Source organism: Mesoplodon mirus (genome assembly GCF_964341445.2).
Source record: "Mesoplodon mirus genome assembly, chromosome: 20".
NCBI lineage: Eukaryota > Metazoa > Chordata > Mammalia > Artiodactyla > Ziphiidae > Mesoplodon > Mesoplodon mirus.
Window position 1 is genome coordinate 29,618,824 of NC_138996.1, and position 21,777 is coordinate 29,640,600.

Below are 21,777 nucleotides of genomic sequence, written 5' to 3' on the forward strand. Positions count from 1 at the left end.
CTTGAGTCCCTGAGACCCTGTTAGTGAATTCAGTCGTGCGCCCTCTGGAGGCCCCCATGGACAATGTAGTCATGATCCTCGGAGCTTTGGAATATGAGTGACTTGGAAAGTGTATTTAAATGGAACACCATATGGGGCAAGGAAAGAGGAAGAGAACTTTTATTAGGGTGTATACCAAATGCACTTTTATAACCATTTATGTTTGGATATGACTGCAGTCACTTGGTGACACTATTTTCTTCCAGGTTACCTAGACGTGGTACTGTCATAAATCATCTTTCATGTAAAGATGTTGCAGTACCTCTTAAACTGATATTAGGAAACGAAGCAATTCTGGTTGCATTTAGCCAAGTCAAAGCATCTCTTATCTATATGATGTCAGATAATTTTGTTAGCATGTGCCACTGTTGAAGTTCCTTAAAATCTTCATTTTGTAATGATTCACCAGCTTTTAAAAACAAAGTTAATTTTTATTCTAGGTTTTTATCGTGAAAAATGGATCTATGTCCATAAAGAAAGCACAAGAGAAGTAAGTATTCTGTTATAAATAAGAGTATATTTTGTATTGTTACTGTTGAATATGTGATGTCACATTAAATTGTTTCTTTTGCAATATCAGACCTGTGTCCACATTCTAAGAGGTGAAAGCATAAGAGGGTCTTGAGACAGTGTTTCGTGTGTGTGGTGTATGTCAGTGCCCCGTACGAATCCGAATCAGCAAAGGGCTGTTTCAGAAGAAGTGTGGACCCCCAGGTACTTGGATATTTCCTCCCCTGCCCTCCCCAAACGCTGTTCGTAGTGAGCCTCTGGTACTAGTAGGGTTGTGTCTTGGCTCTCCTGTGTCTTGGGTTGGTGAGAACAGTTTGTAAACCCCTCATTTATTTTGTAGAGTAGTAGCTAAGGCGATGTTGGTAGTTAAGCTGGAATCTGAGAAGAGCAGTTCGAGCCCTGCCCGCCTTTCTTTTGCAAAAGGTCTGTTCACCTCAACTCTGCATGTTTCCTTTTTCTCTTGGAGAAGCTTGCCTCCATCTGTTGTCTGAGAAACTCTGCATTTGCCTTATTTTGCAACAATGGGGGAAAATATTCAGGGAGCAGTTGTTTAGCATGTATTATGTTAGCGTAAGTTAAGGGTTCCAGAAGTGTTAATAGTGGGTGTTCTGAAACCACTCCAGCTTCCTAGAAGCTTAAGGATTAGATTCTGAGATAGAAAATTTATCCGACCTATTTGGCGATGGTTAACATTGTTAAATGGGTATGAAACCACCCTAACCCGTAACATACACTCCAGTACACCATTGGAAGGCGTTTGGCGAATCTGACCTAGTTTGAGCTTATGAAAGACTGTTAGACGTTTGGACTTCCCTGGTGGTGCAGTGGTTAAGAATCCACCTGCCAATGCAAGGGACACGGGTTCTAGCCCTGGTCCGGGAAGATCCCACATGCCGCGGAGCAACTAAGCCCGTGCACCACAACTACTGAGCCTGTACTCTAGACCGCGAGCCACAACTACTGAGCCTGCATGCCACAACTACTGAAGCTTGTGCGCCTAGAGCCTCTGCTCTGCATCAAGAGAAGCCACTGCAATGAGAAGCCCACGCACTGTAACAAAGAGTAGCCCCTGCTCGCCGCAACTAGAGAGAGCCCGCGCGCAGCAATGAAGACCCAATGCAGCCAAAAATAAATAAATAAAATTTATTTAAAAAAAAAAAAAGAAAGACTGTTAGACATTTCATTTGCTGGGTGTCACCACACTGATTACAGGACAGAGGTCCAGCTTCGGCTGCACACGCGGCAGAGGGGGAACTTGCTGTGAGTCTGCGGGGTGTTGCATGGGTCCTGGGAACCGGCACAGGAAGGGGCCAGGACTCGGAGCTGGTCCCATCTCTCTCCGCCTCACATCACGCCTTTGGTCTTCTCACCTGGGGCCCGCCAGGTGTTTGCTGCTTGTGTGCTTCAAACGTGTGATTTTATTTCCCCCCAAAGAAGAGGCTGTTGTGAGATGGGTGGCTGCCTGGAAGGAACACCAGTGTTTGGAATTCTGTTCACTGAGAAAGAGAATAGTTACCGGCTGTGATTGATTTCAGGTTATGATCGATATCCAGTTAATCTTGGCTTCCGCCACAGCTCCCAGGAAAATATTTTGTACTTAGTGGATATTCAGTAAAAATACATAATGAATGTTTTAAATAAGTGTATCTTGTTGGCTTGTGCACACATTGAGAGTGTTGTTGGGATTTGGGTGTAAAACCAAATCAGCCCTCATGGTGCGTCTTCCGTCAGAGACTAAGGATTTCCCCTCCAGCTCCCCCTCTGGCCCCGCTCCTGTCCTCTGTTTGAAATATGAGGCGTATTTGTCACCTCATGTCTTCTGTGATTATTCCCCACTTTATCTGTACCCACAACTCTGCATTGAAGATCTCTTTATGTTCTAAATATTCCAATACAGAAGATGGAGTTTAAAATGTCTTCTGAAACCTAGGGTAGAGATCTGTACAAACCAGTACAGAATATAGGGCATATCACTGCCCACAGTCACGTCCCGTCACCTCTAGCCCTTTGCACCCACACGCTGGTATTCAGAACCCCACCCCACTCAGGTGCCTCTTGGCCTTGATCCTGAGCGGCTGGGCGTACGTCCAGGCCTGAAGGCACACAGGACTCCCCGCAGAGGAATCAAATTCCAACATGTAGTTTATAGCAGATGCTTCTTCATAGTGGCCAAGCATGATTTATGTATTAGTAGTTGCACAGCCTAGAATACATCCAGTTATTTTATGACTTTAGGCTTAGTTTTGTCCTCCCCCAAATGCATGCCAACAAAGGAAATTGACAAATATTTAATCAATATTTATCCTTGTCATTCAGTGGTGTAGAAATGTCAATGCATAGTGTCTGGATTATACATAAATGACTTAAATTTAGCATTGTTTTAATTTTACACTATTTTCAGCTAAATATGGAATAGATCATAATAAAAATGAATATCCTTTGCCGAAATTAAAAAAGAAATTGCGCAGACTAATTCACGTTAACTGTTAACTCATTTTGACTCATGACTCATTTGACAGATTTTCATTTGTGTCTGTTTTTCCAGAGACACGGCTACTGCACTTTGGGAGAAGCTTTTAACCGCTTAGACTTCTTCAGTGCGGTCCAGGACGCCCGGAGGTTCACTTACGTGGCCAGAGTGAGTATTTTATTTCAGAGACACTTGATGACACTTTGGAGCGACTGCGTTTTGAGGATTATCATGTGAAATATTTAAGATGCTTTTGACAGCTGCGTACAGTTGTGCTTGTTCGCTGGTAGAGAACCCCCGGGGGCGGGCGGGCGGGCGAGGCTTCGGGCTGGTGCTGGGGCTTCTGCAGGCTCCCGCAGGGGCAGGGGCACGCTCCCCGCCCGTGGCGCTGTTGGAGATGCAAAGAGGAGGCGGAAGTTATCCTGGGAATCCTTACCCGGTGGCTTCACATGCGTTTTCTACTTTGTTTTTTTCACGGAGTATGATCCCTGATTACTAGAGGGACAGTGGGCTAACAGAAAGGGGAAATTTATACCGAATGGAACTCCACAGAAGCCTTATTGTGTTAATAACACGTTTTTAGAGGAAATTTTTATCTTGGCCTACATTCAGAAAAGAAAGGATCTTGGGCTTCCCTGGTGGCGCAGTGGCCACAACAGTGAGAGGCCCACGTACCGCAAAAAAAAAAAGAAGAAAAAGAAAGGATCTTGCCATATATTCCATTTACTGTCTGCTTTTATTTGCCTAACAAATTTATTCACCCTCTTACTATTATAGGCAAAGAGTAAGTGATGGGTCACGAAGCTGTTAATTTTCGATTTTTTTTTTTTTTTTTTTTTTTTGCTGTACGCAGCGCTCTCACTGTTGTGGCCTCTCCCGTTGCGGAGCACAGGCTCCGGACGCACGGGCCCAGCGGCCATGGCTCACGGGCCCAGCCGCTCCGCGGCATGTGGGATCTTCCCGGACCGGGGCACGAACCTGTGTCCCCTGCATCAGCAGGCGGACTCTCAACCACTGCGCCATCAGGGAAGCCCAATTTTGGATTTTTAATGGTGCTGTGAGACTCTGGAAAGATATTCCTTGTAATGGCTGCTAGGCGTTTGGAAGTGCTACCGGAAAGACAGAAAAATGGGTGGTTAAATGATTTGAAGCCTGAGTGTTTGGTTTGGTCCCGGTCAGAGTTTGCCGGGCATCCATGTGACCAGCGCCTGGAGTTCCTAGCCACGTACTCTCTGCAGCCTCGCCAGGTGGGGGCTGTGTGGAGGCCGTGGTCCCTCCGAGGGTTCGAGTTCTCCCAGGTGCCTGCGCACCAGACGGGGGGCCTCCGCCAGCTACCTCTTCCCTCCAGGTGACCGAACCGGGATTTGACTCCACTTTGTAGAAATGCCAAGATTTGAGTATCCAGGAAAACGTGTGTCAGCAGAGAGGTCTGTTAGACAGTAAGCGTTTACCCACATGCTTTTTGATAGTTCAGACCATGCTTATTTGCCTAATACCAGCCGCTCTGGACCGCAATCACACAAGGGATTTTACTCGTGGGGGCGTGAGAGAGACTCTGGGGCAGGACGGAGACGCGGGAGGGAGCATGGAGATGCGGGAGGGAGAACCGAGCCTCCTGGTTTCGGTGCCGGGCTTTCTGCTCGTCTTGCTGGTCCAGACCCTTGGTTTGCTGACTAGAGAAGGTCTGAGCGTTCTGTGCTCTGTGTCCTACTGAACCTGGTCACCTGAACAGCCTTGGGATCTTGGTTTTGTCCGCATGCTGATCTCTTTTTCACTGAGGAGCCTTTCTTCAGACGTTGTCCTCATCCTCGACAGTAGTACCTGGCAGATCGTAGACTTTCTCTGCTGGTTCTTTTGTAGTGTGTGTAAAAAAATACATAACTAAAAAGTAAAATGCATGGTGTGTCCACGTGCAAACGCGTGAAGTGGCATTTCTCTGCATCGCCTCTAGAAACGGCCGCCGGGGCTGGTGGCTTTGGCAGCTGCTGAGGCCACTATGCGAGGCCCGCCAGCACCAGTGGGCCCTCCCACACGGCTGGCCTATCTCTGTGGCACTTCCATGATGGCCGAGTGCTCCCGCCAGGTGGGGCCTCCCCATCAGGGATCCTCACCTCCTCACCCTCCTCCTGCCCCTGCTTCCTGCTCCTTCAGACCCTTTCCGAGGCCAGTTACCTTCCCAAACTGATCTGCTTATGTCTACCTTCTCCGAAAGACAAAGACAAATGAAGCCAGCTGTCAGTGACTCTGTGATCGGGTCCACATGCCGTGGCCGTGGCATGCTGTCCCCTGGCCCTAGTGACTCTCTGATCGGGTCCACGTGCCATGGCCATGATGTGCTGTCCCCTGGCCCTAGTGACTCTCTGATCGGGTCCACGTGCCATGGCCATGATGTGCTGTCCCCTGGCCCTAGTGACTCTCTGATCGGGTCCACGTGCCGTGGCCATGATGTGCTGTCCCCTGGCCCTAGTGACTCTGTGGTCGGGTCTGCATGCCATGGCCATGGCGTGCTGTCCCCTGGCCCTAGTGACTCTGATCGGGTCCACGTGCCATGGCCATGGCGTGCTGTCCCCTGGCCCTAGTGACTCTGATCGGGTCCACGTGCCATGGCCATGGCGTGCTGTCCCCTGGCCCTAGTGACTCTGATCGGGTCCACGTGCCGTGGCCATGGCGTGCTGTCCCCTGGCCCTAGTGACTCTGTGATTGGGTCCATGTGCCGTGGCCATGGTGTGTTGTCCCCTGGCCCAAGTGACTCTCTGTGTTTGGGTCCATGTGCCGTGGCCATGGCACACTGTCCCCTGCCCTAGTGACTCTCTGTGATTGGGAAAACATGCTGTGGCCATGGCGTGCTGTCCCCTGGCCCTAGTGACTCTCTGTGTTCGGGTCCACGTGCTGTACTGTCTCCTCTCCCTTCCCTTTCCTCCTGTTGCCCCCCCAGCAGGCCTGATGCCCCCACTTGCTTTCTTTTGATCGTGCTCTGTGCCTCACCTCTGGGTGATATGTCCCCCTGCACTTGCTGCCACCTTGCCTGTGGGGGTGGGATCCCCTCTCCCTCGGCACCCGCCACTGGGGCGGAAGCACTGCTTTGCGGGTCTGTTAGTGCGTCATCGTGTGGTCAGTACCCCTGAATCGCACTGAATCGTAGTTGGCCTCAGTGGCTGGAGCAGTGTACTTGGCACTTCTCTGCTGCTTTCATGTTTACACCACACCTACCAGGACAGTGAGGGTCTCTTGCAGTTCTTCTCAACAAGACAGTTTCCCATAACTTGTGCTGTGTTGTCCAGATGGCCACTCCTTAATATTAGAAGAGCTGTAGATGTACACGCAATGGTTTTGAAATGACTGATGAAAGAGCTTCCTTACATCTCGGATGGCATGCAGTAATATCTCCCCTAAGAATTTATATGAAAAAATTAGTAGAATGCATCTTTTAATTAACATTTTATATGAAATCCATTTGTTTATCTAAAATTAACATTTTAAACTGAGGCTAATCCATAATTACTACATAGTTTCGGAATAAAAATAGTATTAGAGTTTAGTGTTCAGTATAAATTGTTTTAGTTGTCAAAATAAAAATAAGTAGTTTGGAATGGAAGTTTAGTCTTTACTGTCCTGTACTTTGGCAGGAATGGAAATTTGACGTCTTCTAATTACACAAATCCAAATTAAATTGTCTCTTCCACATCCTGTATATGAAATAAGCCACTGTTGGTATTGTCTGTTAAAAAATATTTGAAACATCTTCATACCTAGGTTACTTTTACAATTTTTCAAAATTTTAGTCTGATTTTGAGGAATAAACATTGTTTTTCCAAGCTGCATTCGCTCAACTTTTTAAAGGAGAATAGAGAACTAATTTCATGTGCCATGTTCCTCAGAACATGGCACGTAATTTAGGGTCACTGTTGAATCACATAGGCAGTGCCTGCCGGCGCTGGTGGGAATCGTAAGGAAGATCTGTAAACATGGGGTGTGAGCTGCCCCTCAGCACTGTGGTGGGACGAGTGGGTGGTCTCTCACACACTCTTCGTGCATTCGGCCTGTTCTTAAACCTCATTCACGTTACATTTTGTCCATCTGGCCACGGATAAGTCCAAACACCACTTCTTACTCTGGGCTAACACGTGCGTAAACACACACACCGCCTCCGCTGCTGAGCTTCGTCGGCACACTTGTAAACAGTCGTGTTCTTCACCACCATTCAGCAGAATTTGTGTTACAAATGTAATGCTGTATATTTAGTTTCAGACTAGTTGGTTGTCAGTGATATGGCTATTGTGTTAAACTGCTGTTAAAACTATCTTGTAATTCACCAAAAAATGCTTATTTATAGGTTGAGAATGTTGTCTTGGCCGGCTGCTGAAAAGCCCTTAGCATAATTTATTGAACTATTAAATTTATTTCCAGAAAATCAATAAAAACTGGTCTTTACTCACTAGTAATTTTTCTCTCCTTAACTGATTATTTGCAGTTATTATTTTATAATATGTGCTGAGAAACTTCCTTATTGGGGGAAAAAAATGACAGTTAAGATGCAGTTTAGATTTGGCCCTGGTGAGTGGACAGTTCTTAATATCTGGTCCGTAATTGAGCTTACTTCTCATTCATCCCATTTGTATGTAATGTATAAGTAAATTAAAAGCATTTTTGGTCAGTTTTAGGACCTTACTTTCATTAAGATAAATCAAAGACTTATTTTAAGTAGAAAAATTAACCAAAGACTTGGAATTATTAGCACATATGTAGTTATTTTGCCACAAAGTGGGAGATTTATAGCAGTCAGAGTTGGTATTTTAAAAGGCCTTTGAAGTGGGCTTTTAGCTCAGTGTCAGCATCTTGACCTCCCGCCTAGTAGTCGGTATCCCCTGGTCTGAGGTGGGACGGATGAGAATGTTGGTGCCCACATTGCTGAGCACCCTTAGGAGAGGTGCACGGTCACATCCTGTGAGGTTGACTTGTCTTTCCAAACTAACAGTGTCAGGGAATCTTCTAATTCACATTCCAGCCATAGACCTCATCACATCTGTCAGCAATACACACTGAAGTTTCAGCAGTGCAGAGAGGTGGCATCTGTCCGTAGTGTCAGTGCACACCCGGAAACTGGGCAGCCCCTCAGTGCCAGCCCTTCCTGGGGGAGAGTTGGGTTGTGTCTCTCTGTGGAGCATGTAGGTCATGCATGGTGGCTCCCTGGAACCCGAGGCCCCCCAGCACTGCGGGGACAGCAGCTACGGGTCCCCTGCGAGAGACGGGGCGGGCGCAAGGAGGGCATGGACTGGAAGTGTCGGCATCTGGGGGCGATGGCCAAAGAGGCTGTCAGGAAACTCCCTGAGAGCAGCACAGGGTAGCAGTTGAAATGTATGACAATGCCAGGTGTGCTGTGCTTCCTAAAGTAGGTTCCTCTTAGGGGAAAAACTCTCAGAATCGTTCCGTTTATGTACCTTTATTTGGGTTATTTGGAAAATGCGTTTATACTTCATTCCCTGCCTGTGGTCAGTGAGCTTTGTTGCCATCTGTGATGACACATTATTGACTTTATTTGGCTTGTAAATAGTGACTGTTTTTTACCTTGGTTACCTTAACTTCCTCACATTAACTTCCCTGTAATTGGAATGTGTTACTCACTGAAGGTTTGGTTTCTCTGAGCTTTATTTGAAGCTTCGTCACAGGAGCATCAGGTTTTATCTGTGACAGTAACTCAGCCTCTTGACGGCCCTTCCAGCTCGCCCGAGGCTCCTCCCTGAGCTCGGGGAAGCCACGCCCGGCAGCGGGCCGTCCTGTGCGCGTCGCCCAGGGAACAGCGGGAGGTGCCGGATGCTGGCTGTGTGTGCTGCACCGTCATATTCGTAGCGTTAGGAGAGTTGAACTCTGTAGCTTAATTATTAAAATATTTGTTGAGAAACATTTTAACAGACGTTAATACTCACTGCTAGCATTCACGGCCTGTTTAGAGAATAGGTGCTGCCCGGCGGGGCAGGATCTGTGAGGTTTAATAATTGGTCGGGCCTTTCCAGCGGTGCTGCTGAACCTGTCGTCTGTGACGTATTTAAGTCCCTTCTTGTACTCGGGGTCGTACAGAAGGAATCTACTAACCCCCTAGTCACAGTAGGGGATCAGGAAATATTAATAAATACAGGGTGTGCTTAGGGTGTAACAGATGCACTTATTAGGGTGCTTACGAGAAGTCGGTCATGGAAGGTTCATGTTTATACAAGGTGGAATCGCGCAGAATAGTAATTTCTCCATTTAGAACATTTCACTAAAGGGGTAGGACTTCCCAGAAGCGCATACGATATTCTTAAAGGATATTTCAACAACTTTATGACTTAGAAGGAAGTTTGGCAGTGGAAACCGGATTTCTAAGAGGGATTGTTGGGTAGGGGTAGGGGATTAAGAGGATCAAACTACTGTGTATAAAATAAACAGGCTACAGGGATACACTGTGCAGCACAGGGAATGCAGCCAATGATTTATAATAACTGTAAATGGAGTATAAGCTTTAAAATTGCCAGTCACTGTGTTGTGCACCTGAAACTTATACAAATGAATAAAATAAAAGGATCGTTGAGTGACTTGGCCAGGAGGATGCAGCAGGGCCGATTTCCTGGTTTTGCACTGTGGCTCTTGAAGTGAAAGGCGCCAGGGACCAACGGTCGGGCTTGGAGGCCCCACGGACGCCAGGGGAGCTCTGAGAGGCCACAGCGAGTGCAGCCCCTCTGCAGCTCAGCCCGGCCCCCAGGGACTGCCTACGTTTTGTCACAGACGTGTACGTGCAGGATCCCACCCCGAAGAGCCAGAGACGAGGGTGTCGGTGTGAGCCGGAAAAGGGGCAGTGAAAAGGTCTGGTGACAGGAGGCCAAGGGGACGAGTGCGGATGCGCCACTTGATCTCAGTGGACAGACCCTGAGTTCTCACTGTCCTTCGAGATGGCACACCTCTCATCACTTTCTTTCCATTTTTGTCCTGTGTCAGGGTTAACTGCGGGAGGTGGAGGTCAGAACGGGACCCGGCCTCGGGCCGAGGAGTCGGGCGGCCGAGTGGTGGGCCCGGCCCTGCTCCAGGTGCACACAGGCCATCCCGGGAGACTCGACGGCTCACAGAGCACCCTCGCTGCCTCTTCACTGCTGATGCGCTGCCAGCTCGGTGGGCTGGGTCACCGTGCGCGGCAGACGCTGACCTGAGCCACAGAGGGGTTCCCGTCTTGCGCATGGGTTGCCTGCGTGAAAAGTTTAGTTGTAGAGTTTTGCTTAAGTCTTTTCACTGTTCCACATTCATGTATTAGAGGAATGACCGTGTTTTTGAGGAATTACTTCTAAATAGCGAGTCTGCGGGCCTGAACAATGTCCCCCAAGGTTCACGTCCACCTGGAGCCTCAGAATGTGACCTTATTTGGAAGCGGGGTCTTTGCACGTGTCATCAGTTAGGATGAGGTCCTGCTGGAGTGGGAAGGGCCCCAAACCGATGACTGTGTCCTTAAGAGAAGAGGAAACAGAGGCGCAGTCACAGGGAGAAGCCACGTGAAGAGACTGGCCCAGGGACTCCACAGCACTGGGAGCTGAGCGAGGCAAGGAGGTCCCCTCCCTGGGCCAGGACGTACCAGGGCCCTGCCGACACCGGGGTCTGGACCTGTGGCCTCAGAACCGCTGACGTACCCCGCGTGGCGGAAACCGTGCAGCAGGGCCGTGACTTCTCCCCTGGGGCGCCGTGTGCTTTTCCCCTTGAGAGGAGCGGTCACACTTGTTCATGTTTTGTCTTCTGCGAAGGACCGAGCATACTTCTTCCCACGATAGTCAGATAGCCTCACACCATCTCACTTCGAACGTGTGGAAAAGGAACCTGTGTTAATTCCTGACATGTGTGGAGACATTTTAAAACAGTGGCCTTTTGAGTTCAGGGCGACTGTTGAGAGGGACCATCCGTAGAATCTCTGACCTGAGCCTTTGTGTGTCACGTTGCAATGTCTTGGGTCGCAGCCCAGCTTGGTCCCTGTCACGTGCCCACCCGCTGGGCACCCCACACACACACATGCCCCCAGCACCCGCAACGGACCTGGAGCTGCTCCACTCGCAGTGAGGGGACGGATGAGCAGGTTGTCCTGTGAGTTGTTGTGGTGATTTTTTCCATGGTAAACATTCTGCACAAATTCTACCTGAATATGAACTGGCTTATAAGAGACTCTAAAATAATTAATTTGCCAGTCATTTTACTGAACCTACAGGCACCTCCTCTTTTCAAAAATACTGGTATTTAGAAATGGAGGAAGTTCCTTATTAGAAAACAAATTCTTCACAAAAGGAATGCCCTCTGAGTTCCTTAGCACAAAAAGATATGTTTACATGTTATTTTTTAAAAAACGTCCTTCTTGTTGATTCAAGAATTGGCTATAGGCTACTTACTCCAGGAGTTTCCTCTCATTTTTCCCTTTAAAAAGTGTTGGATTAAAGTGAGCTAGCAAAATATGTAACTGCTCCTAAGAACAAGATTCATGAAGGAGAAGAGACCACGTGGGACCTCCCAGGGATGCCTGGTTCCAGTTGAAGGAAACACTGCTGGACACTAACTGGACAGTTTGACCTCAAGAGAATTAAATTAGATGATGTAGCTCTGACGTTTTATGGGATGTGTGTGTCCAGCCAGCAGGAGTGCGCCGATTAGATGGCATGTCCTCTGGAAATTTGAAATATCACTAGCACAGAGTCTGCAAGTGTCCAGTACCATCTTCATTTTTCTTTAACTTCCTGCATATTTATGCTGCCAACAATGTAACTTGTAGAATGTGACCAAACGCAAGAACTAAGAATTCTTTTAACAAAACTGAAATTATAGATTGTGCAACAATTGAATTCATAGAAGATAACAGTTTTTCCTTCTGCCAGTATTAGAAGTCAGTGACTAGGATGAGAGTCAAATGAGGTGTTAATTCCCACGGAGCATGGACAAGAGGGACAGTCCGAAAAGAGGTCACTTCTTACAGGCCATCTGCCCGAGCTGGTCTCCCAGATGGGACCCTTGTTCTCGACGCAGCCTGCGTTTGCTCTGCTTGAGATACCCTCATCCCTGGGGGAGGAACGGGGCCACAGACCTTGGGAGAACCTGATGGAAGCTCCTGACACTCCCCTGAGAGTTATAAAAACATGGACGCAGAGTCTGCGAACAAGCCTGGATGCTGGCACTGCTCCGGCTTTGTGAACATCTCGGCGAGAATCTGCTATTGCAGAGTTTAGGTCTCATTCCTTTTTCGTTAAATACAGTCAAACTGAGAAGACTTTTAAAATCAGGTAATCAACTTGCACATCGCTGAAGCCTGTGGAAGCTGTTCGCTGCGTCCTGACACACGTGAGGTGCACGGGACGCAGCGTGGCACGAGTTTGCAGTGTTTCAGTCCTGAATCCGGTCCCTGTTACTGTGTGACTTTGGGGTCATTTTCCTCATCTCTGGGCCTCAGTTCTCGTTGTGCAGAGTGATAATACAGTACGTCTCCTAGGGGTGTTGTAAGAATTAGGCAGTCACGTCCAGCCCTTCCGGTAGCGCCTCGGTAATAACGGGTCAGTGTGGAAATCTGCGTGAAGCCAGGAGTGAAGACGGACGGCCACCGGCCTCCGCCCGTCGAGGGTGCCCTGTGCTGCACGAGAGTGACCCAAGCATGAAACCGTCACCCTCTGTCCTTCCCGCGCACCCACGCTGTCATCCTGACCATGTGACGCGTGCGCTCGGGCATTCCAGACATGCCTGGGAGCTCAGATAGCTGAGGTTTTCTGTACTTTTATTTAATTCTAGCTTTAGTATGTTATCATCAGAGAGTTCGGCCTGTACGATCTCTGCTTTTTTGAAATGCATTAAATTTTCCTTTGTGGCCATTTTCATAGTGGATTTTTGTAAATATTCTATTAACACATAAGAAAAATGCAGATTCTCTATTTGAAGGATCTAAGTTTTTCTGCTTATTTATTAAACAAGGTTTGGCGGTTATATTATTTAATTCTTCCACATCCTTACATGTTTAGAATTGTTAAATTTGAAGAGACGTATAAAAATCTCCCACAATATTTTTATTTTGACAAATTCTCTTTAAGTTTCCAACAGATTTTGTCTTATATATCTAGCTGAATAGAGGCTAATGCGTGGTTATATCTTTGTAAATTGTCTTCTGGGGGCTTCCCTGGTGGCACAGTGGTTAAGAACCCACCTGCCAATTCAGGGGACATGGGTTCAAGCCCTGGTCTGCGAAGATCCCACATGCCGCGGAGCAACTAAGCCCGTGCACCACAGCTACTGAGCCTGCGCTCTAGAGCCCGTGAGCTACAACTACTGAGCCCATGTGCCACAACTACTGAAACCCACGCACTTAGAGCCCATGAGAAGCCACCTCAATGAGAGAAGCCACCGCAATGAGAAGCCCGCGTACTGCAACGAAGAGGAGCCCCCGCCGCACAACTAGAGAAAGCCCGTGCACAGCAATGAAGACCCAAAGCAGCCAAAAAATAAATTAAAAAAAAAAATTGTCGGGCTTCCCTGGTGGCGCAGTGGTTGAGAGTCCACCTGCCGATGCAGGGGACACGAGTTCGTGCCCCGGTCCGGGAAGATCCCACATGCCGCACAGCGGCTGGGCCCGTGAGCCATGGCCGCTGAGCCTGTGCGTCCAGAGCCTGTGCTCCGCAACGGGAGCGGCCACAACAGTGAGAGGCCCGCGTACCGCAAAAAAAAAAAAAAAAAAAATTGGCTTCTGCACTTTTATGTTAATTACCATTTTAACCTAAAATTTCACTGTCATCTATTTACATGGTCACTCTTGTGTTTGCACATCCCACTGTGGTGGTTTTTCTGGTGGATGCCCTGTGGATAACTAGCTAACCCACCATGCCAACCCCATGCCTTCTGCTAGTGAGTTCAGCCTTTTTCTAAAGGATTTTTTTACGTGGTATTAGAAAACTGTAGTTTTGTTGATGATAGAAGGGGGTAGTTGGAATACTTATTCCCTTTTGTGACAATATCCATTCTCAGACTAAGACCTGGTGTCAGGGGTCCTCCTCACTTTGAAACTACTGAGGACCCCAAAGAGATTTGCTTATGTGGGTTTTGTCTATTAATATTTACCATATGGAAGTTAAAATAAGTTTTAAAAAAATTTCTCTATTTAAAAATAAAGAGGGCTTCCCTGGTGGCGCAGTGGTTGAGAGTCCGCCTGCCGATGCAGGGGACACAGGTTCGTGCCCCAGTCCGGGAAGATCCCACATGCCGCGGAGTGGCTGGGCCCGTGAGCCATGGCCGCTGAGCCTGCGCATCCGGAGCCTGTGCTCCGCAGCGGGAGAGGCCACAGCAGTGAGAGGCCCGCGTACCACAAAAAAAAAAAAAAAAAATTAAAAATTAAATAAATAAAAATAAAAATAAGGAGTGCCTGTGTCCTCCCGTGCCCATCTTCGCAGCGTCTGCGATGGTGGAAGATGGCGCGTTCTCAGGGCTGGATTCAGCGTGTGCAGCATCCTCGTGGGGTCCCGGGACCCTGTATTGCACACGAGCGAGGCGGCAGTGGTGCCAGGGAAGTAGCTTAGATCTGGGGTCCCGGGGGCTCCCTGGAGAGCTCTCTGAGGGCCGTGGCCCACGGGCTCCACGCTCTCATTTTTCTTTGTGGAGCAGGAGAGGCGTGTATTTGCGTATTCTGGTCCGTTTCTCTCAGGTCCTGAGCGTCTTGAGAGCAGGGAGCCTGTCAGGGAAGGTTGGTTGTTACTCACTGCCCAGGGCCGGTGGCTCGGTCTGCCGGGTCAGCGCTGGGAGCCTCACCCCTTCCGGCTGTTGTTAGCAGTGAAGCTGGCCTCAGGTCTCTAAGTTGGTTGTAAACGCAGGCGGTGGAAAGGGTCTGAGTCAGTTAAAGTGGTATTGATTGTGATGCTGGTAGAACAGGGAAGACGGAAGACGCTAACAGTTTGCTTTGTGGCCGCCTGGAGGGGTGGGACAGGGAGGGCCAGAGGGAGACGCAAGAGGGAGGGGATATGGGGACGTGTGTATACGTATAGCTGGTTCACTTTGTTATACAGCAGAAACTGACACACCATTGTAAAGCAATTATACTCCAATGAAGACGTTAAAAAAAAAAAGATTGAGGGGCCGGACTGACCTTTTGTAGCCTTGGGCTTCTCAGGTGTTCTCTGGCCAGGGCCCTGGAGTGTTGTTTCTGTATTCACTGCAGTACGGGACACTTTTATGTAAATATACTGGAGGGCCTCCCTGGTGGCGCAGTGGTTGAGAGTCCGCCTGCCGATGCAGGGGATACGGGTTCGTGCCCCGGTCTGGGAGGATCCCATATGCCGCGGAGCGGCTGGGCCCGTGAGCCATGGCCGCTGGGCCTGCGCGTCCGGAGCCTGTGCTCCGCAACGGGGGAGGCCACAGCGGTGAGAGGCCCGCATACCGCAAAAAAAAAAAAAAAAAAAAAGTAAATATACTGGAAGTTGCAGAATGACTTTTTTCCCAACAATCATCATGTGATTGTCATATTTGCAATTGTTTTTTAACTTCCGCGGTCAACATGGCAATGTGAGTAAGTGAGTTAGCATTTTCTTTTCTCCCTCTGGAAACTCACAGAGGCAGCTAGGAGGATTGGGAAGGAGAGATGAAAAATTCCTTTTTCAGAGAAACAGGCAATGTAATTCACAGATTCTAAAATCTGTTTAAGGCTTACCCAGAGTGGCTCAGATTGGGCAGAAACAGTATGGGAAGAAGTGAATGGATGTGTCCAGGTGGCGAGGACTTGGCAGAGGCAGCTCTGGACCACACCAGAGACACGCGTGGTCCAGGGCGAGTCCCCGCGTGGGAGGCGGAAATTACAGGACGTGAGGGGACGCAGGGAAGTGGCCGACACAGGATTCCTGAGACCCAGTTTGTACAGAGAGGTGGGCCGTGGGTTCACCAAAGACTGATACGGATGAGCCGTATTTGTGACAACCAGCTCTCCCCGGAGCGGCACAGGGGAGGGGACGGCACTGGGGCAGAGAAGCGGGAAGGCTGTCCCGTCCTTCCCAGGCCTTCCCCGCCGGCCACCGTGCCGGCATCGTGTGCTGAGAGCAGCCGAGCCCCTGACGGAGCAGGAGCCTGGGAGGCACGCCGGGCAGCAGCTGCGGGAGGAGCAGTGCCGTGCGTGTCAGGCGGGAGGCTGCTGGGGCAGATGTGATGTGAGGCCGTCGGGGAAGGTCCGGCTCGGCTCGTGTCAGGCTGGGGCATTCAGAGGCGAGGGCACAGCAGGGCGCTGGGTGGACCCCCAGAGATGTGCCGTGGTGGGGAGGGTGTCACGGCCTGCGGCCTGCGCTCTCCTTCCCTGTCACTTGGGGGCGTTTCCCTTCAGAGGTGATGCTCACCTGTAACTCCCCCCCTCTTCCCCCCACAGCTGTTGCAGCTGATCGCAAAGTCCCAGCTGACCTCGCTGAGCGGTGTGGCCCAGAAAAACTACTTCAACGTTCTGGATAAAATCGTTCAAAAAGGTAAGGTGATGACTGATAGTTTTAATAATCTAAATCTTAATTAGAAATTCGGTGCAAGGAGATTGGATTTTTCTTTTATTTCCCCCCCAGTATTAATGGTGTCAAATAATGAGATGGTGTCAGGGCAAGGGCAAGGGCTCAGCTTGGCTGCTCAGTTCTTGGTGTTGTTATTGCTGTTCTTTAAAAGGTGCTTTTGCATACAGAAGAACATATTGTAATGAGAAAGATAATTTTTTTTGTTTTGGGGCCACACTGCGTGGCATGTGGGATCTTAGTTCCCCAATTGGGGATCAGACCTGTGCCCCCTGCAGTGGAAGCGCGGCGTCTTAACCACTGGACCACCAGGGAAGTCCCAGAGAAAGGTAATTAATCCCTGAGTTTTAAAAAGACACTTACTGTTTCATGGGTAACTAGTTACCGCTCACCTTAGCTGTATAGTGTTTCTATAATTAGCAAGGTTGTGACTTAGTTCTTAGGCATCAGATAAGCCTGTCATTTTAATTTAATGTTTGTCCTGATTAGTTAGTGGCCAGTAATAAACGGAACTTTGAGTTTATGCATATATATGCCATTTTAAATATCCATTCTCATGATTAAGTCTAAAAGAAAACAGAGTCTGACAAGTTTAAAGGCAAAACTGTAGACTCAACCAAAAATACACTATCAGACAATATTTTGAAATTTTAAAATCTCATCATACTTGTGATATCTCAGAAATGATGCCACTTTGGAGTTGCAGTGAAATTAGATCATAATTTTTTATTGTGGTTAAATATACATAAAATTTACCATCTTAACCACTCTTAAGTGCACAGCTCAGTGGTGTTAAGTACATTCACATCATTGTGCAACGATCACCACCATCGTCTGCAGAGCTCACCTGGCAGAGCTGACACTCTGTCCCCATGAACACCAACCAGCACGACCCTCCCCCCACTGCCCAGCCCCTGGCGCCCACCATCTACTTTCTGTCTCTATGAATTTGACTCTTCTAAGGACCTCATGTAAGGAGAATCACACAATACTTGTTCATTTGTGGCTGGTTCTTATCATAAGGTCTTCAAGTCTCATCCACATCATAGCACATGTCACAATTTCCTTCCTGTTTAAGGCTGAGTAATATTCCATTGTGTGTATATATCACACTCTGTGCATCTGTGTTATCTGTTAATGGGCCCTTGGGCTGTGAAAGCAGGTCATTCTTAACAGTGGGGGTTGACTGTATCAGTGTATTGTTTTGGTTGTTGTTTCTTCCAGTTCTCGATGACCACCAAAACCCTCGCCTAATCAAAGATCTTCTCCAAGACCTAAGCTCTACCCTTTGCATTCTAATTAGAGGAGTGGGGAAGTCCGTTCTGGTGGGAAATATCAACATTTGGGTTTGCCGGTTAGAAACTATTCTCAACTGGCAACAGCAGCTACAGAATCTTCAGATGACTGAGGTATGCATTTCTTGGCCTACAAGTGAGTACGCTCTGTTTTTCTATTACAGACACTGTTGTTACTTCTAAGTGTACGTGAAAGACTATTACAGCTTCTCCAAAGGTTTTTTTCCCTTACATCTCATAAATATTAAACTGTTGTAAGATGGATTAAGACCAGAAGACCCTTTAATGGGTTATAGGTGTCATTGGAAAGACAGTGGGGATGGTAATTATTAAAAAGAGCTGATCCTGTGGGTGATGAGGTGGTGAATTAATTTACCTTTACAGATTAGGTATTTCAGGCTAAGATAACGTTCAGTGAATTAAGGCTAAATTGCATAGTAGTGACTCTCTTCATCTGCTGTGGCTTCTCTAGGGTTGATGTGTTGTACGTTGCATGGTATGTCCATGTGTGTGTAGTTCAGAAGGAGCATGGAGATCACTCCAGTTGTTCTGATGTTTTTTGTTTATTCTGGTAACTAGTTTCATCAAGAAAAATGTTGACCCTATTGACTAAAGTGTTTTAGGTTGTGTTTTATTTATATCTGGCTGCTTTCAAAGGTGGCCTTGGAACACCGTAACTTTGGGCCATTTATCTGCTATCTAAACGTGGGATTTACAAAGAGCAGTGATTCCCTAATTAAGGCCCTGCAGTTACAAGGGACGATCTAACATCCGGTGTCCAGGCGGCCTTGGTGTGAGCGCCGCACAGACCCCACCTCGTTCCCACGGGCAGGGGCTTGTGCTGTGAGGGCCACCTGCCTGAAGACATGCACCTGGGGTGTGTCTGGTATCCAGGCCTTGATAGACGTGGCCAGGTGCCACTGTCCCCTAGTAGCTGATGCGTGGTGACGCCTCGTCAGCTGGCGAACTCGGGGAGCGTGGGTGTCAGTGGTCGGGATCCCCAGGGAAGGGAATGCTTGTCGCGCAGGTCCAGGCAGGGCCGCTGCTGGGCATTATCTGGAGAGAAGTGGAGAGGAAGGAGGGGCGGGCGGCCTTCCCATTGCCTGGGCCTCAGACGTCAGCGTGAGTGCCCGCTCCCGCGCCTTCTCACTGGAGTAAGTGCGCGGGTCCTCCCAGCAGGTGGACAGCGGCCTGACGCTCAGCGACCTTCCCGTGCACATGCTCAGCAACATCCTGTACAGGTTCTCGGATGGGTGGGACATCGTCACTCTGGGTCAGGTGACCCCGACGCTGTCCGCGCTTAGCGAGGACCGGCGGCTGTGGAAGAAGCTCTGCCAGTACCACTTCGGCGAGAAGCAGGTGAGCACGCGCTCCGGCCCCCGCGGCCAGGCCTGGCCACTTCGGGGAATGGACTAGAATCACTTACGGGAAAGCTTGTTCTTCATGTTGAGAATGAGCTGTGATTCTAAACACAGCCCAGAACAGAGAAGCAGAACAAGAGCAGGTTCTTCCTGTCGAGGACGGGCCCCTCGTCTTTCCCGTAACTCGAGGCCTCTCTCCGGGTGGTGTGTCACCGCTGAGATCACGGTGGCCATCCGCTCCCCACACCCCTGCCCTCCCAGGACCGGGACTAGCCACGGGGACCGGCGGACTCGTGTGTGTCCCCCTCATCGTTGCCCCCCTCCTCGCCCCCTGCCCCGTGGTGTTTCTGGAGTGCAGCACCGACAGCTGGGCATCCATGACACGCACGGCAGCGTCAAGGGCAGGGGACAGCCTCGGACGGGGCAGGGGGCGATCCTGCCCCAGGGGGTCCTTGCCAAGGGGACAGACGTCACGTGTCTCTTCAGACACGGGCTCGGGGGACGTGTGGGGTCACGTGCCCGTCCCCCAGGTGGACACGGCCACTCCGGAGGGCATGGTGGGCAGGGGCGTCCTGGCGCTGAGCAGGGTCAGGCCCTGAAATGGAGAAGTGCGTGCTGGAGGGGGCGCGGCCAGGCCACGGGGCCACCATGGTCCCCCTTCCCGGGGCGGGCGGTGGGGGGGGTGCCCCGGAGTGGAGTCCAATGTTCCGAGGAACCGAGAAGCTGTTTCTCAAAGTCGCCGCCCCATCGGGCGGCCCCCGACTGCTCCACGTCCTCGTCCCCGCCCGTTACTCTGAGTGTTTGGTCACAGCCTCGCGGGGGGTGTGAGGGGCTGCCTCCTCCCATCCCTGATGCCCGAGGCGCTGAGCATCTTTTCATGTGCTTGTTGCCCATTTGTATGTCTTTTCAAGTCCTTTGCCCATTTTGTTTCTGTTACTGAGTTGTGTTCTTTTTGTGTTCTAGTTACAAGTCCCTGGCAGATACATGATGTATGTAACTTATTTTTAGCTTAATAGTATGTCGTGGACATCATTCCAGATCAGAACCTTTAAGTCTGTTTAACAGCTGCATGGTATTCCATTGTATAGATGGAATTATATTTGAAATTTAATTTCAAATAATTGAATGTTTCATGCAGTATACTGCTTTTAAAATTGTTATGCTATGAAAACCATCTGATTCTGAACAGAATTTTGTTTGTCTAGTTTTGTAGACACTTGATCCTTTCAGAAAAAGGTCATATCGAATGGAAGTTGATGTATTTTGCACTTCAGAAACATTACCCCACTAAGGAACAGTATGGAGACACACTGCACTTTTGTCGGCACTGCAGCATCCTCTTTTGGAAGGTAAAAATTTCAGATGTACTCTTGGAGTTTGAGGATTAAAATTTGGAGAAACAAACTATTCACCTAACGGTAATGGTAAAAAAAAAAAAAAAAAAAAAAGTTGTATTTGTGATAAGATAATTATGCACCGCCAAGGACTGAGGCAGGGGAACAGGTTCACAAAAGTAGAACAACTTGCGGTTGGACCTGAACGTCGGGCCACCCACCCCGTCCCCTTGCACTGTGGTAGCATGTGGGGGCCTGTCCCCAAGGGCGGTGAGCGATCTGGCTGGCGCCTCGGCCCAAGTCCTGGTGGGGCTGCTTTCTGCTGTTGTCGAGGCTCAGCCTGAGATGAGGCTCAGGATCCCCCACCCTCTTCTGGAAGCCGAGGGGGGCCCCTCACCTGTCCTCCACACTCGGCCTCAGCCTCCACTGTCGGGACCCCCGAAGACGGCAGCTCCAGGGGGCTTCTCCTCACAGCCCTGTGCCTGGAGCGGAGGCGAGGCCCACGAAGGTGCCCGGGTTTCTCATGTGTTTGAGCCACACTTAGCAAGTCTGGTCCTCGGTGGAGACGGAGCCATGTCCGCAGTTGTCTGGGCCCTTCCCCTCCCTCTCTGGCTCCCTTACTCTCCTGTCCAGACTCTGATTAAAACAAGTTTCCAGGGTGGGGGAGTGGGGTGCTTCCATGCACCTCCTCTCAGTAAAATCATTTCCATAGTTTGCCTTGAGTTTGAATTTGCTTATTAACGTTGTGAAACTTCACTAGGGAGAAAAGTGGCGAAACTGGCAGGCGGTCTGCGCCTGCCCCTCCGTGTCCTCGGGCGTGGCTGTAGGGCCGCAGGCCTTCCTCCTGGTCAACACCTTGGCGGTTTGTGTATTTCTTTTGCTCTTCGTTTATCTCTAATTTGTTGCCTGGATTACATGGCAGACTCTAAACTGTTGGGAGAGAAATGACTACTTTAAATTGTTTTCATTTCAGATTATATCCGTGGTAATGTGGCTCTTTTTTAACTATAACCTGTGGTTGTGGGGTGAGAGGCCCTGTGTCAACAGAGCTTTACCTCCTGTGCTGCAGGCGAGCAGGTCCTGCTGTCCCCACCCATGACCAACAGGAGGTCACGTTATTGGTAACTTGTTGTTTTGTATTCTAGTGTGGCTTTTCCCACACAATTAAAAAGGAGAAATGTGTTACGTGGCTGCTGTGGCTATTCTGTGGAACCTTGTTCCTCTGGGGCAGGGGCACCTCGCGCTCGTTCTCGCCGGTGTGCCGGCTGC

The 21,777-nt window shown here is 49.3% G+C and overlaps 1 protein-coding gene across 4 annotated transcripts in view; it reads left to right on the top strand.

The window, feature by feature from the left end:
• FBXO25 (F-box protein 25) overlaps positions 1-21,777 on the top strand; it is a 60,873-nt gene that overhangs the window by 24,810 nt on the left and 14,286 nt on the right. For 3 of the 4 annotated variants that reach the window (XM_082608403.1, XM_082608401.1, XM_082608400.1), the window contains exons 4-9: positions 480-529; positions 3,095-3,187; positions 16,392-16,485; positions 17,743-17,927; positions 18,990-19,172; positions 20,380-20,523. In XM_082608403.1, coding sequence (XP_082464529.1) covers positions 480-529; positions 3,095-3,187; positions 16,392-16,485; positions 17,743-17,927; positions 18,990-19,172; positions 20,380-20,523 — 749 coding nt within the window. The remainder of the gene's footprint in view (positions 1-479; positions 530-3,094; positions 3,188-16,391; positions 16,486-17,742; positions 17,928-18,989; positions 19,173-20,379; positions 20,524-21,777) is intronic. The other variant, XM_082608402.1, reaches the window with a different exon arrangement.